We start from the raw sequence: 17,081 nt of genomic DNA, 5'->3' as shown, positions 1-17,081 counted from the left end.
CCCCTAGGAAGAAAACACAGACAAAACTGCTTGTAACTTCCGGTTGGAATGTCAGAGAGACATGAAACAAAAAACACTATGTAGGTCTCACTTAGACCTACATTTTGATAATCAACATACTTTAGCAAAAATCAACAGGAAGTCTGATATTTTCACTTCAATACAACAACTGCATTACTTTCACAATGCATTAGATTCTCAAAATAGTGGCTCCAAGGCGTCGTCTAACGCTTATCCGGCCGTGGGTCTCGGGGGCAGCAGCCAAAGGCGGACCAAACCAATGCTGATTGCAGCTTTCATTCAAATTGTTTTTGGAAACTGTGGATATCATGTCATCTGGAACAAAGAGGATAAAAACCATCCGGATTCTTCTTGTCGCAAAGTGTAAAAGCCAGCATGTGTGATGGTATGGGGGTGTATTAGTGGCCAAGGCACGGCTAACGTACACAGCTTTTGGAGCAACATATGTTGCTATCCAAACAATATCTTTTTCAATGACGCCCCTGCTTATTTCAGCGAGACAATGCCAAGCCAGGTGTTACAACAGCGTGGTTTTATCGTAAAAGAGCGCGGGTACGAGACTGGCCTGCCTGTAGTCCAGACCAGTCTCCCGTTGAAAATGTGTGAAAGCTAAAATTTGAGAAGGGGAGACTGTTGAACAACTTAAGCTGTGCATCAACCAAAAATGGGAAAGAATTCCACTTCAAAAATGTGTCTCCTCAGTTCCCAGACATTTACTGAGTGTTGTTCAAAGGAAAGGTCATGTAACACACTGGTTAAAATGTCCATATGCCAACTCTTTTGCAATGTGTTGCTGCCATTACATTTTAAGTTAATAATTATTTGCGGAAAAAAAAACGTGTTTCTTAGTTTCAACATTAAATGTCTTGTCTTTGCAGTTGATTCAATTCGAATATAAGTTGAAAAGGATTTGCAAATCATTGTAATCTGTTTATTATTTACAAATTACACAACGTGCCAACTTCAACTGGTTTGGGGTTTTGTTACTGTCAATACATCTTTGTGGATCTTGTAACCACAACAATGCAAAGAAATGGACCGACTTGATCATTATGTGTCAAATGTGGATCTAGATGACTTGGTTGAAGGTTTCAGAAAGATGAATTGGGATTTTTCTTTAAACTGGTGCAGTTGTTTTCAAAACTACACAGATGATATGGAGCGGACATTCACTCAATCAATCAATGTTTATTTATATAGCCCCAAATCACAAATGTCTCAAATCATTACGACTACAACATCCTCGGAAGAACCCACAAAAGGGCAAGGAAAACTCACACCCAGTGGGACGCCAGTGACAATGCTGACTATGAGAAACCTTGGAGAGGACCCCCCGCCCCCCACTAGGGGACCGAAAGCAATGGATGTCGAGCGGGTCTAACATGATACTGTGAAAGTTCAATCCATAGTGGCTCCAACACAGCCGCGAGAGTTCAGTTCAAAGCGGATCCAAGACAGCAGCAAGAGTCCTGTCCACAGGAAACCATCTCAAGCGGAGGCGGATCAGCAGCGTAGAGATGTCCCCAACCGATACACAGGCGAGCGGTCCATCCTGGGTCTCGACTCTGGACAGCCAGTACTTCATCCATGGTCATCGGACCGGACCCCCTCCACAAGGGAGGGGGGGACATAGGAGAAAGAAAAGAAGCGGCAGATCAACTGGTCAAAAAAGGAGGTCTATTTAAAGGCCAGAGTATACAGATGAGTTTTAAGGTGAGACTTAAATGCTTCTAATGAGGTAGCATCTCGAACTGTTACCGGGAGGGCATTCCAGAGTACTGGAGCCCGAATAGCGCAGACTTTTTTTTGGGCTTTAGGAATCACTAATAAGCCGGAGTCTTTTGAACGCAGATTTCTTGCCGGGACATATGGTACAATACAATCGGCAAGATAGGATGGAGCTAGACCGTGTAGTATTTTATACGTAAGTAGTAAAACCTTAAAGTCACATCTTAAGTGCACAGGAAGCCAGTGCAGGTGAGCCAGTATAGGTATATAAGTATGTATATATGTATATAAAGGTATATACAGTATAGGTATATATGTATGTATATATGTATATAAAGGTATATACAGTATAGGTATATATGTATGTATATATGTATATAAAGGTATATACAGTGTAGGTATATATGTATGTATATATGTATATAAAGGTATATACAGTATAGGTATATATGTATGTATATATGTATATAAAGGTATATACAGTATAGGTATGTATGTATATAAAGGTATATACAGTATAGGTATATATGTATGTATATATGTATATAAAGGTATATACAGTATAGGTATATATGTATGTATCTATGTATCTAAAGGTATATACAGTATAGGTATATATGTATGTATATATGTATATAAAGGGATATACAGTATAGGTATATATGTATGTATATATGTATATAAAGGTATATACAGTACAGGCGTAATATGATCAAACTTTCTTGTTCTTGTCAAAAGTCTAGCAGCCGCATTTTGTACCAACTGGCCCTGCGATGAGGTGGCGACTTGTCCAGGGTGTACCCCGCCTTCCGCCTGATTGTAGCTGAGATAGGCGCCAGCGCCCCCCACGACCCCAAAAGGGAATAAGCGGTAGAAAATGGATGGACGAATGCAATCTTTTAATGATAGACATGGGGAGACCCGAAAATAATACGTTATAGTAATCGAGACGAGGCGTAACAAACGCATGGATAATTCACATTGTTAGAATCAATAACAATTGCAATATGATATGTCATTCAGGGCATTGAATACATGATAATTTCTAGGTTTACAAAGATAGAAGACTCAGCTGATTGGGTGACAATTGACAAGAAAACAGGACAAGTCACAACCACTAAGAAAATGGACCGGGAGTCACCCTTTGTCCATGACAACATTTATAAAATACTGTTGGCTGCGATAGATGATGGTATGAAGCCACGATCAACGAGCATTTAGGACAAAACACAAAATAATACAAATATTTGTTAACAAGGTGATCCTCCAGCTACGAGCACCGGAACCGTACTGGTTCACCTCCTGGATATAAACGACAACAAGCCAAAGCTGATCAACACTAGCCTCACAATGTGTGGAAACAAGTTCAACAAAGTCATGATCGCTGCAAAGGATCTGGATTCACACCCTTACAGCGGACCCTTCACCGTCTCACTGAAGCCTGATGATGCAACCCAGTTACAGCCATGGAAAGTGGACCCCTCCACCGGTAAATGTAGTAAACATAGCTTTTTCTGTTCAATGCTGAAGGCGGTCCAAGTTCTAGAGACCACTCATGCTTCTCTTCATTCTGCGTCAGGTGAGGAAGTCGGGCTGGTTAGCCTGAAGAGACTTTCCTACGGCAAATACACGGTGCCCCTTCTGATTGAGGATCAACAAGGCGTGTCTGCAGAGGACACTGCAGTCATCACGGTGTGTGACTGCCGGGCGGGAAACGGCTGTCACCACGAACGGCTCTCAACAAGTCTGGGAGCAGCTGCCATCGGACTGATAATAGCAGGATTGCTCTTATTTTTGGGTGAGTATCACCATCTTCACCTACACCGATGGCGCAAAAATATCGCTCAGAATTAAGTGTTCTTTGGCACAGTTTTTTTTTATTAACTAACAGCAGAGCAGCAAGTGCACATATAAAGAAAAATATAAACAGTACAACAGTGCCACCTATTGGAAAAACTACTGCATTACAACACCCCCACTTAGTTTTTCAATAACATGAGGCAGGGGCGCTCACACTTTTTCTGCAGGCGAGCTACTTTTTAATTGACCAAGTCGAGGAGATCTACCTCATTCCTATTTATAATTTATATTTATTTATTTATGATCCCTGTAGGATCAGTGCCAGAACTTGGTCCGCATTGCCGGCAGTAAGTCGGACACATTTCCAGTGAGGGTTGGACTCCGCCAAGGCTGTCCTTGGTCACAGATTCTGTTCATAACTTTTATGGACAGAATTTCTAGGCGCAGTCAAGGCGTTGAGGGGTTCCGGTTTGGTGACCGCAGGATTAGGTCTCTGCTTTTTGCAGATGATGTGGTCCTGATGGCTTCATCTGACCGGGATCTTCAGCTCTCACTGGATCAGTTTGCAGCGACCGGAATGAGAATCAACACCTCCAAGTCCGAGTCCATGGTTCTCGCCCGGAAAAGGGTGGAATGCCATCTTGGGGAGGCATTGGGGAGGAGACCCTGCCCCAAGTGGAGGAGTTCAAGTACCTAGGAGTCTTGTTCACGATTGAGGGAAGAGTGGATCGTGAGGTCAACAGGCGGATCGGTGCGGCGTCTTCAGTAATACGGACGTTGTACCGATCCGTTGTGGTGAAGAAGGAGCTGAGCCGGAAGGCAAAGCTCTCAATTTACCGGTCGATCTACGTTCCCATCCTCACCTATGGTCATGAGCTTTGGGTCATGACCGAAAGGATAAGATCATGGGTACAAGCGGCCGAAATGAGTTTGGGTCTCACCCTTAGAGATAGGGTGAGAAGTTCTGCCATCCGGGAGGAACTCAAAGTAAAGCCGCTGCTCCTTCACATGGAGAGGAGCCAGATGAGGTGGTTCGGGCATCTGGTCAGGATGCCACCCGAACGCCTCCCTAGGGAGGTGTTTAGGGCACGTCCAACCGGTAGGAGGCCACGGGGAAGACCCAGGACACGTTGGGAAGACTATGTCTCCCGGCTGGCCTGGGAACGCCTCGGGATCCCCCGGGAAGAGCTAGACGAAGTGGCTGGGGAGAGGGAAGTCTGGGTTTCCCTGCTTAGGCTGTTGCCCCCGCGACCCGACCTCGGATAAGCGGAAGATGATGGACATTTTTGTTAACAAGTTAAATGTGTTTAATGATAATACAAGCATGTTTAACACACATAGATTCCTTTCTTTCATGAAGACAAGAATATAAGTTGGTGTATTACCTGATTCTGATGACTTGCATTGATTGGAATTAGACAGTGGTGCTGATAACGTCCGCATTTTCAAATGGAGGAGAAAAAAAAGACCTCCTTTCTGTCCAATATCACATGAAAGTGGTTGGATTTGGTATCTCATTTGTCCAACTTGCATACTGGTTTTTAAACACTTTGTTATGAGAGTAGCATATGTGTGTGGCCCTTTAATGTCTGACGTCAGTGAGTGTGCGGGTGGGCAAGCAAGTGAGAAAGCCGTCGCTGAGGGCGGGGGAGGAATACATTGGCATCAAACTCCGTAGCTTGCTAGCTTGTGCACGCTAGCTTTCTGAGACTCTTATTTTGTTAGCACAGGCAGGATGAAACAGGTCTTTTATGGTGAAGACAGGAACTGTGCAGTCGGCCTTTAGAGTTTTGACAGTAGGTACGGAGTCTCTAGAAATAAAATGTGTTTCTCTGCGTCCGCCCTGTTAGTGATTTTCTTCTTAAATATGAGCTCGCAGCAGCCAGCGTCATCTCACAAGATCCTCGGGTGCCGAGAATGTCAAACAACTGACGAAAGTGAAGTCTTGGTATGATTGATGATTGCTCGTGTTTATGTCTATTTTTTCATGCCTGGCTTGAGATCAATCAATCAATCAATCAATGTTTATTTATATAGCCCCAAATCACAAATGTCTCAAAGGACTGCACAAATCATTACGACTACAACATCCTCGGAAGAACCCACAAAAGGGCAAGGAAAACTCACACCCAGTGGGCAGGGAGAATTCACATCCAGTGGGACGCCAGTGACAATGCTGACTATGAGAAACCTTGGAGAGGACCTCAGATGTGGGCAACCCCCCCCCTCTAGGGGACCGAAAGCAATGGATGTCGAGCGGGTCTAACATGATACTGTGAAAGTTCAATCCATAGTGGCTCCAACACAGCCGCGAGAGTTCAGTTCGACTGACACACCCTCCGAGATCGACCAGTAACACATATAGATGTCTTTCTTTCACCAAGACAAGAATATAAGTTGCTGTATTACCTGATTCTGATGACTTGCATTGATTGGAATCAGACAGTAATGATGATTACCGCCCACATTTTCAAATGGAGGAGAAAAAAAGTGGTCCTTTTCTGTACAATACCACATGAAAGTGGTTGGTTTTTGGCATCTAATTCATCCAGCTTCCATACACTTTACAAGAAAAACATTGGCGGCAAATTCCGTAGCTTGCTTGATTGACATTCACGGCACCCGAGGGTCTTGTGAGATGACGCTGGCTGCTGCAAGATCATTATTATGAAAATATGACCGAGAGGAAGGCGAGAAACACTTTTTATTTCAACACTCTCATGCCGTACCTTCCGTCAAAACTCTAAAGGCCGACTGCACATTTCCTGTCTTCACAATAAAAGCCCTGCTTCATGCTGCCTACGCTAACTACATACAGAGTCTCGGAAAACTGGCGTGCACAAACCTCTTATCTTGTTAGCGCAGGCAGCATGAAGCGGGGCTTTTATTGTGAAGATAGGAAACGTGCAGTCGGCCTTTAGAGTTTTGACGGAAGGGACGGCGCGAAAGTCTGTTGGAATAAAAAAGTGTTTCTCGCCTTCCTCTCTGTCATTTTTTCATAATAATGAACTGGCAGCAGCCAGCGTCATCTCACAAGACCCTCGGGTGCCGTGAATGTCAATCAAGCAAGCTACGGAATTTGCCGCCAATGTTTTTCTTGTAAAGTGTATGGAAGCTGGATGAATTAGATGCCAAAAACCAACCACTTTCATGTGGTATTGTACAGAAAAGGACCACTTTTTTTCTCCTCCATTTGAAAATGTGGGCGGTAATCATCATTACTGTCTGATTCCAATCAATGCAAGTCATCAGAATCAGGTAATACAGCAACTTATATTCTTGTCTTGGTGAAAGAAAGACATCTATATGTGTTACACATGCTTAAACACATTTAACTTGTTTACAAAAATGTCTCTTTCATAAATAAATAAATATAAATGATATATATAAATGAGGTAGATCCCCCTCGAGTTGGTCCATTGAAAAGTAGCTCGCCTGCAGAAAAAGTGTGGGCACCCCTGATGTACATCAAGCAAGAATGGAAAAGAATTTAACTTCTCAAACTTTTACTGAGTGTTGTTTAAAGGAAAGGCCATGTAACACAGTGATAAGAAGGCCAAATGTTTTGCAATGTGTTGCTGCCATTAAATTCTAAGTTCACGATTAGTTGCAAATTTAAACACATTTTTTTTCAGTTCAAACATGAAATTACTTGTCTTTGCAGTCTATTCAATTGAATAGAAGTTGAAAATCATTGTATTCTCTTCGTATTAACCATTTACAAACAGTTGGGTTTTGTACATCATTTGGGATATATAGAAAACATACACTTTACTGAACCAAAAATATTGAAATTCAACATTTTGGTGCATTGGCAAACAGCTAAAATGATGTACAAAGCAAACTATAACCTGCCAGACAAGAATATACAACAATCACCCTCAACAAAAGAGACAACGCATAACTTTGGAGAAAAATGTACTTTGAACATTTGTACACATGTACAACACTTAAGACCTTTAGTATATATCAATCAATCAATCAATCAATGTTTACTTATATAGCCCTAAACCACTAGTGTCTCAAAGGGCTGCACAGACCACCACGACATCCTCGGTAGGCTCACATAAGGGCAAGGAAAACTCACACCCAGTGGGACGTCGGTGACAATGATGACTATGAGAACCTTGGAGAGGAGGAAAGCAATGGATGTCGAGCGGGTCTAACATGATACTGTGAAAGTTCAATCCACAATGGATACAACACAGTCGCGAGAGTCCAGTCCAAAGAGGATCCAAGACACAGCAGCGAGAGTCCCGTTCACAGCGGAGCCAGCAGGAAACCATCCCAAGCGGAGGCGGACCAGCAGCGCAGAGATGTCCCCAGCCGATACACAGGCGAGCAGTACATGGCCACCGGATCGGACCGGACCCCGTCCACACGGGAGAGTGGTACATAGAAGAAAAAGAAAAGAAACGGCAGATCAACTGGTCTAAAAAGGGAGTCTATTTAAAGGCTAGAGTATACAAATGAGTTTTAAGGTGAGACTTAAATGCTTCTACTGAGGTGGCATCTCGAACTGTTACCGGGAGGGCATTCCAGAGTACTGGAGCCCGAACGGAAAATGCTCTATAGCCCGCAGACTTTTTTTGGGCTTTGGGAATCACTAATAAGCCGGAGTCCTTTGAACGCAGATTTCTTGCCGGGACATATGGTACAATACAATCGGCAAGATAAGATGGAGCTAGACCGTGTAGTATTTTATACGTAAGTAGTAAAACCTTAAAGTCACATCTTAAGTGCACAGGAAGCCAGTGCTGGTGAGCCAGTATAGGTATATATGTATGTATATATGTATATAAAGGTATATACAGTATAGGTATACATGTATGTATATATGTATATAAAGTTATATATAGTATAGGTATATATGTATGTATATATGTATATAAAGGTATATACAGTATAGGCGTAATGTGATCAAACTTTCTTGTTCTTGTCAAAAGTATGTGTTTTCAGTGAATTATGGAATGGGGTCGATAATGTACTAAAACGATCCACTTTAAGAAACAGTTCAAACTCAAAGTGTTTAGAAAGTACAAGAAAGAGGAAAACAGCCAAACATCCTTGTAACTAAACATATTTGAAAACACAAATTCCTATATTAGCGTTACTTTTCTTTACATTACTATTTTCTTTTTGTTTTTTCCCCTTCTTTTTTTGTTCCTGCACATGTCCGAAATAAATTCTTGCAATGCAATACAAAACAATGCAACAGTTAAGTCCTCCTTGACGACAGCACAGCCCACAGTCTCGTCTGCAAGCCATTGGACGCTCGTATCCGGTTGGGAATCTTGGGTATTATTCGCCGGTCCTTTGCATACAAAGCGTTTTATGCGTTTGCAGGACTGTTACTCCTCCTGACGTGTGAGTGTCGAAACAAGTTCAAGCACGGGTCCGAGGTCCAAGCAGATGAGGGCCACCAGACCTTAATCAAGTACAACCAAGAAGGAGGCGGTTCTGAATGCAAGGTGTGTTGTGTTTACACAAAGGACAAGGAATGAAAATAGTATATAAAGCAGCTATTGTGTTGTGTTGTCTGCAAGTTGAGTTATTTTCCTATGTGCCCGTGCTAGACTGAGCTATCCTTGATGCTGACACGTGCAAAGGATGCCGCAATGACTTTTACAAATGGACAACACCCGGGCACTCTTCAGGTATTACTTGTTATGGTCCAAGACCTTTTGGCAACTGGAGGTTTCTGTTTAATTAAGAGTTTGCACTATAAGGGGAGTGCTCAGAGAGTATGGGGTATCGGACTGTCTTATTATGGCAGTCCGATCCCTGTACGATCAGTGCCTGAGCTTGGTCCGCATTGCTGGCAGTAAGTCGGTCACGTTTCCAGTGAGGGTTGGACTCCGCCAAGGCTGCCCTTTGTCACCCATTCTGTTCATAACTTTTATGGACAGAATTTCTAGGCGCAGTCAAGGCGTTGAGGGGTTCCGGTTTGGTGGCCGCGGGATTAGGTCTCTGCTTTTTGCAGATGATGTGGTCCTGTTGGCTTCATCTGGCCTGGATCTTCAGCTCTCACTGGATCGGTTCGCAGCCGAGTGTGAAGCGGCCGGAATGAGAATCAGCACCTCCAAATCCGAGTCCATGGTTCTCGCCCGGAAAAGGGTGGAGTGCCATCTCCGGGTTGGGGAGGAGACCCTGCCCCAAGTGGAGGAGTTCAAGTACCTAGGAGTCTTGTTCAGGAGTGGGGGAAGAGTGGATCGTGAGATCGACAGGCGGATCGGTGCGGCGTCTTCAGTAATGCAGACGTTGTACCGATCTGTTGTGGGGAAGAAGGAGCTGAGCCGGAAGGCAAAGCTCTCAATTTACCGGTCGATCTACGTTCCCATCCCCACCTATGGTCATGAGCTTTGGGTCATGACCGAAAGGATAAGATCACGGGTACAAGCGGCCGAAATGAGTTTCCTCCGCCGTGTGGCGGGTCTCTCCCTGAGAGATAGGGTGAGAAGCTCTGTCATCCGGGAGTCTTGTTCCGGGAGTCTTGTTCACGAGTGAGGGAAGAGTGCATCGGGAGATCGACAGGCGGATCGGTGCGGCGTCTTCAGTAATGCGGACGTTGTACCGATCCGTTGTGGGGAAGAAGGAGCTGAGCCGGAAGGCAAAGCTCTCAATTTACCGGTCGATCTACGTTCCCATCCTCACCTATGGTCATGAGCTTTGGGTCATGACCGAATGGATAAGATCACGGGTACAAGCGGCCCAAATTAGTTTCCTCTCCCTTAGAGATAGGGTGAGAAGCTCTGCCATCCGGGAGGAACTCAAAGTAAAGCCGCTGCTCCTCCACATGGAGAGGAGCCAGATGAGGTGGTTCGGGCATCTGGTCAGGATGCCACCCGAACGCCTCCCGAGGGAGGTGTTTAGGGCACGTCCAACCGGTAGGAGGCCACGGGGAAGACCCAGGACACGTTGGGAAGACTATGTCTCCCGGCTGGCCTGGGAACGCCTCGGGATCCCCCGGGAAGAGCTAGACGAAGTGGCTGGGGAGAGGGAAGTCTGGGCTTCCCTGCTTAGGCCGCTGCCCCCGCGACCCGACCTCGGATAAGCAGAAGAAGCACGTCTGCCTTCTGTCCATCAGCCTAGATCAGGATGGTGCTCCCATGATTTCTATCAACAAATCAGCTTTTACCTGCATGTTGCCTGCAGTCTCTGCATCCTGGGGCCATTCCAACAACTGATCATGCGCTGTCTCGACACTTGCCGATTGTATTGTACCATATGTCCCGGCAAGAAATCTGCGTTCAAAGGACTCTGGCTTATTAGTGATTCCCAAAGCCCAAAAAAAGTCTGCGGGCTATAGAGCGTTTTCCGTTCGGGCTCCAGTACTCTGGAATGGCCTCCCGGTAAAAGTTCGAGATGCCACCTCAGTAGAAGCATTTAAGTCTCACCTTAAAACTCATTTGTATACTCTAGCCTTTAAATAGACTCCCTTTTTAGACCAGTTGATCTGCCGTTTCTTTTCTTTTTCTCCTATGTCCCACTCTCCCTTGTGGAGGGGGTCCGGTCCGATCCGGTGGCCATGTACTGCTCGCCCGTGTATCGGCTGGGGACATCCCGCCTCCGCTTGGGATGTTTTCCTGCTGGCTCCGCTCTGAACGGGACTCTCGCTGCTGTGTTGGATCCGCTTTGGACTGGACTCTCGCAACTGTGTCGGATCCATTATGGATTGAACTCTCACAGTATCATGTTAGACCCGCTCGACATCCATTGCTTTCCTCCTCTCCAAGGTTCTCATAGTCATCATTGTCACCGACGTCCCACTGGGTGTGAGTTTTCCTTGCCCTTATGTGGGCCTACCGAGGATGTCGTAGTGGTTTGTGCAGCCCTTTGAGACACTAGTGATTTAGGGCTATATAAGTAAACATTGATTGATTGATTGATAGACATGCTAAATGTCCAGTTTTGTGGAAATACTCGCAGCGGATAATACCGCTCACATCCAAGAATGTGATCAATTGCAATCATGAAACTTTTCTGACATGTCTTTCAACGCACTCTCAAGTATTTCAATCATCAATCAATCAATGTTTACTTATATAGCCCTAAATCACTAGTGTCTCAAAAGGCTGCACAAACCACTACGACATCCTCGGTAGGCCCACATAAGGGCAAGGAAAACTCACACCCAGTGGGACGTCGGTGACAATGATGACTATGAGAACCTTGGAGAGGACGAAAGCAATGGATGTCGAGCGGGTCTAACATGATACTGTGAAAGTTCAATCCATAATGGATCCAACACAGTCGCGAGAGTCCAGTCCAAAGCGGATCCAACACAGCAGCGAGAGTCCCGTTCACAGCGGAGCCAGCAGGAAACCATCCCAAGCGGAGGCGGATCAGCAGCGCAGGGATGTCCCCAGCCGATACACAGGCAAGCAGTACATGGCCACCGGATCGTGGGACATAGGAGGAAAAGAAAAGAAACGGCAGATCAACTGGTCTAAAAAGGGAGTCTATTTAAAGGCTAGAGTATAAAGATGAGTTTTAAGGTGAGACTTAAATGCTTCTACTGAGGTGGCATCTCGAATTGTTACCGGGAGGGCATTCCAGAGTACTGGAGCCCGAAATGAAAAAGCTCTATAGCCCGCAGACTTTTTTTGGGCTTTGGGAATCACTAATAAGCCGGAGTCCTTTGAACGCAGATTTCTTGCCGGGACATATGGTACAATACAATCGGCAAGATAGGATGGAGCTAGGCCGTGTAGTATTTTATACGTAAGTAGTAAAACCTTAAAGTCACATCTTAAGTGCACAGGAAGCCAGTGCTGGTGAGCCAGTATAGGTATATATGTATGTATATATGTATATAAAGGTATATACAGTATAGGAATATATGTATGTATATATGTATATAAAGGTATATACAGTATAGGTATATATGTATGTATATATGTATATAAAGGTATATACAGTATAGGTATATATGTATGTATATATGTATATAAAGGTATATACAGTATAGGTATATATGTATGTATATATGTATATAAAGGTATATACAGTACCGGCGTAATATGATTAAACTTTCTTGTTCTTGTCAAAAGTCTAGCAGCCGCATTTTGTACCAACTGTAATCTTTTAATGCTAGACATGGGGAGACCCGAAAATAATACGTTACAGTAATCGAGACGAGACGTAACAAACGCATGGATAATGATCTCAGCGTCTTTAGTGGACAGAATGGAGCGAATTTTAGCGATATTACGGAGATGAAAGAAGGCCGTTTTAGTAACGCTTTTAATGTGTGACTCAAAGGAGAGAGTTGGGTGGAAGATAATACCCAGATTCTTTACCGTGTCGCCTTGTTTGATTGTTTGGTTGTCAAATGTTAGAGTTGTATTATTAAATAGAGGTCGGTGTCTAGCAGGACCGATAATCAGCATTTCCGTTTTTTGGGCGTTAAGTTGCAAAAAGTTAGCGGACATCCATTGTTTAATTTCATTAAGACACGCCTCCAGCTGACTACAATCCGGCGTGTTGGTCAGCTTTAGGGGCATGTAGAGTTGGGCGAAAGCTAACACCGTATTTGCGTATGATGTCACCTAGCGGCAGCATGTAGATGCTGAAGAGTGCAGGGCCAAGGACCGAACCCTGGGTATTTGCAATATAAAAGCTACATGTCTGTGTGAGCCCGAACACATTTATCAGTGGTTTGACTAGAAATGTTTTGCTTTTGTTCTCAGATAACTCAACCAGCTCCAATAATGACAGGATACCTTGATACTCACAATGCTGGGCTCACTCAGGTGAGTAACAAGACTATTTTTGTCTTCATCTGATAGAGTTTCAGGAATTTACCTCAATATATGCATTGCTATCCCACTTTGAAACCTGGATTCATGTTTGTCTCCAAAAGACTTCATTGGGCCAGCAATATCACAGAGGAATGTTCAAAGGGCATCAGGGGCACACGGTGGTGAGTAATTAGAGCCATGCAGGGGTGGGTAGAGTAGCCCGAAATTGTACTCAAGTAAGAGTACTGTTACTTTAGAAATGTATTACTCGAGTAAAAGTAAGGAGTAGTCACCCAAATATTTACTTGAGTAAAAGTAAAAAGTATGTTGTGAAAAAACTACTCAAGTACTGAGTAACTGATGAGTAACCTGATTACGGCAACAAGTAATGCACAAAAACATAAAAATAGCAATGAGCAAATTCAGAGCCAGGAATATCTCTTAAGAAACTAAAACAATATTATATATTAAATAATAATACATTAAAATAAAAAAAAATGAAGGCAAATTGAGCCACAATAACTTAACAGCACCATAGCCTCAGTAGGCATTCATTGATTGATTGACACTTGTATTAGTAGATAGTACAGTACATATTCCGTACAATTGACCACTAAATGGTAACACCCCAATAAGTTTTTCAACGTTTATCAATTACTTAATAAATGACCAAGTCGAGGTGATCTACCTCATATATACATACACACATATCATATATATATATATATACCTTTATATATACAGCATATAATTTATATTTATTTATTTTGCAGTTTTTGTTCACATGTTGAAGGTATTTTAATGAATATACATGCATGTTTAACGTATAAATTCCTATCTTTAATGAAGACAATTATATAAGTTATATAAGTTACCTGACTCTGATGACTTGCATTGCTTGGAATCAGACAGTATAGTGCTGATAACGTCCCGGTTTTCAAATGGAGGAGAAAAAAAGTTCCTCCTTCCTGTCTAATACCACATGAAAGTCGTTGGTTTTTGGCATCTTATTTGTCCAGCTTCCATGTTCCTTTTTATACACTTTACTAAAAAATACATTGGCGGCAAACTCCGTAGCTTGCTAGCTTGTTTGCGCTGGCTTTCGGAGACTCTTATTTTGTTAGCGCAGGCGCTATGGAGCGGCGCTTTTATTGTGAAGACAGGAACTGTGCGATCAGTCTTTAGGCTTTTGACGGGAAGTACGGTTGAAATAAAAAGTGTCTTTTTTCATTTACACTTTTGATTGATTGATTGATGGAAACTTTTATTAGTAGATTGCACAGTACAGTACATATTCTGTACAGTTGACCACTTAATGGTAACACCCCAATAAGTTTTTCAACATGTCTGGTTAATTATGAATTAACTCATCGATCTATTAACGCCGACAATTATTTTATCGCACATTTGCGTATGTTGTTTACATGCTTTTATTTTGTTAACGCCTTTTCTTAACAAGATGGCGTCGGGGGGCTCTTGGTAAAGATGCAACATTTGGCAAAAATACCGGACAATTCTGCAAATTTCCTGGCTGGCTTACAGCGTGGTCACTCCGGGATCACTTACGACCGCCAGACAATTCTGGATGTGGATAGATCGGGCCGTTTTGGACTGAATGACGCGTGCTTGCTAGACCGGCTAGCTAGCATGGGAATACTTTGCCGGCTACATCCAGCGGCCTGTGAAGCAGCGGAGTATATGTGTTGTCTGTCTATTTATGAATAATGCAGACCAGGAGTGTTGGCTGAGTTCTTAACGTTTGCTTTCAGAGCGTGCATATCACAACATACAAGATGCCGTCATGGCGACACAACCTATACCGGGCTACCGCGCATGCTCGTCACTCCTGTTGCATGCTGGGTAGGGTAGTTCTTTTTTTCCCTGGCTCATAACATCACAATATAGTACCATGTATATGATGCCTTCAGTTTATCAAAGCACCAAGCAAACAATCGGAAAATTCCCATTATATCAATTCCTAGATATGGTCATAATTATTTTAAGTGCACTACGCAGAATAAACACAACATTATTAATGTTGCTACTACGGATCATTTGATCAAAAATTCCCTAAAACAGCCCACTACCTATAATATAAGTTTTTTAAACATAAGACCCTGATAAAAAAAAAAATGTTTCTGCTGTTACCTCAGAAATTGCCTGTTCAGATGTTATGATTGTGGCTCAGAGATTTGTATGTAGATGATATTTATTTTCCATAACAAACAGGATAACTTAAATACCCTGGCAGTGGCAATAAGCTTAAATGTTTGTATTTACATTTTTGCAGTTGATTTTCATCAAATATGCTATTTAACTGCTACTGTTTAACAAGGACTTATTTAAATTGTGTTTGCACAACAAATGTTTTGGCGCTTTTGTTTCATGTGGGAGAATATTCCAATAAAGGTGCACTACACACTACTTTTGAATTCATTATTGGGCTTTGCGTATACAATGCAGTTAATCGCGATTAATCGGAGAAATAGTGCGATTAACTTCGATTAAGATTTTTAATCGTTGCCCAGCTCTATACACAATATAATACCAAATATGAATACTATACTGTTGCAATGTACAAAAGAAATGTGACTTTAATACATCTGTCTTGTTTATCGTGGTTGGTAACATAGAGAAGAAACAAGATAACATAGTATAATCCTATCATTAGTTCAAAATGTGTGATATTTCAAAAATATTTACCTTTTGGATTGCACTTGTTTCCAATGACAATCCAATCCTCTGTGCAGGGAGGCTCCTTGAGGTCCAACAATAATATTTCAGATTGGCTGGAGAGGGTAAGAGGATCGTTTAAGTTGCATCATGCTACAGTCTGTTCAGCAACGTAACCCATTCACCCCACAGAGAATCTACATGATGGACAGAAACCACCCGGAGTACCAAGCACATGACTATGCTTATGAAGGAGAGGGCAGTGCATGCCAGTCACTGGATGAGCTGTCCTTCAGCAATTCGGAAGAGGATTTTCACTTCCTGAATGATTTGGGACCACAATTTGGGCACTTGGGTTCCATCTGCAACCAGATGCTAGGAGTAAAAGGCACGCAACTTTCACCGGACAAGATTGGCTAATTATTTGTTTGGAGCCACTCTCAAGGAAAGACCAGTCTTACATCAAAAAGTCATTTACAGAATTCATTTATTTTGCACTTATTTTTCCACAGTGACATTCTGATAGTGTGCCATGAAAACACTGCAAATTGCCGTCATGTACGAGTATCTCACTAGAGATGTTGGGTTTGAATTTTGCTTTGAAATGAACAAAAAAATTTTTTTCTTTTGATGGCAGTTTTTTTTTTTTAGATTTTATACACAATTTTTATGTTCAATTGCACCGTCATTTGTGCACCAGGGGTGCCCATTACGTCGATCGCGAGCTACCAGTCGACCGCGGCGGGTGTGTCAGTCGATCTCCAGCCAGGCTTTTAAAAAAAAATAGACCTAAAAATTAGCGATCATCAATCTTCACCAAGACGTCACTTAAATGACATTCACGGTACCCGAGGGTCTTGTGAGATGACGCTGGCTGCTGCAAGATCATTATTATGAAAATATGACCGAGAGGAAGGCGAGAAACACTTTTTATTTCAACAGACTCTCGCGCCGTACCTTCCGTCAAAACTCTAAAGGCCGACTGCACATTTCCTATCTTCACAATAAAAGCCCTGCTTCATGCTGCCTGCGATGACTAAATACAGAGGCCTTTTAATAAATTGGGAGAAAAGGATGTTTGATGGTGATTGTTGTCACTGTCTAGTTTAGTATCTA

At 42.9% G+C, this 17,081-nt stretch overlaps 1 protein-coding gene across 2 annotated transcripts in view; it reads left to right on the top strand.

Moving 5' to 3' along the window:
• cdh26.1 (cadherin 26, tandem duplicate 1) overlaps positions 1-16,636 on the top strand; it is a 31,894-nt gene extending 15,258 nt beyond the window's left edge. The window contains exons 11-19 of one of the 2 annotated variants that reach the window (XM_061902500.1): positions 2,799-2,941; positions 3,008-3,238; positions 3,329-3,547; positions 8,896-9,020; positions 9,126-9,206; positions 13,242-13,304; positions 13,415-13,474; positions 16,043-16,090; positions 16,158-16,636. In XM_061902500.1, coding sequence (XP_061758484.1) covers positions 2,799-2,941; positions 3,008-3,238; positions 3,329-3,547; positions 8,896-9,020; positions 9,126-9,206; positions 13,242-13,304; positions 13,415-13,474; positions 16,043-16,090; positions 16,158-16,385 — 1,198 coding nt within the window. In that variant the 3' untranslated portion in view covers positions 16,386-16,636. The remainder of the gene's footprint in view (positions 1-2,798; positions 2,942-3,007; positions 3,239-3,328; positions 3,548-8,895; positions 9,021-9,125; positions 9,207-13,241; positions 13,305-13,414; positions 13,475-16,042; positions 16,091-16,157) is intronic. The other variant, XM_061902501.1, reaches the window with a different exon arrangement.
• The last annotated feature ends 445 nt before the right edge of the window (positions 16,637-17,081 follow it).

This window comes from Nerophis ophidion, linkage group LG06 (genome assembly GCF_033978795.1).
Source record: "Nerophis ophidion isolate RoL-2023_Sa linkage group LG06, RoL_Noph_v1.0, whole genome shotgun sequence".
Taxonomy (NCBI): Eukaryota; Metazoa; Chordata; class Actinopteri; order Syngnathiformes; family Syngnathidae; genus Nerophis; species Nerophis ophidion.
This window is presented reverse-complemented; position numbering and strand designations above follow the sequence as displayed.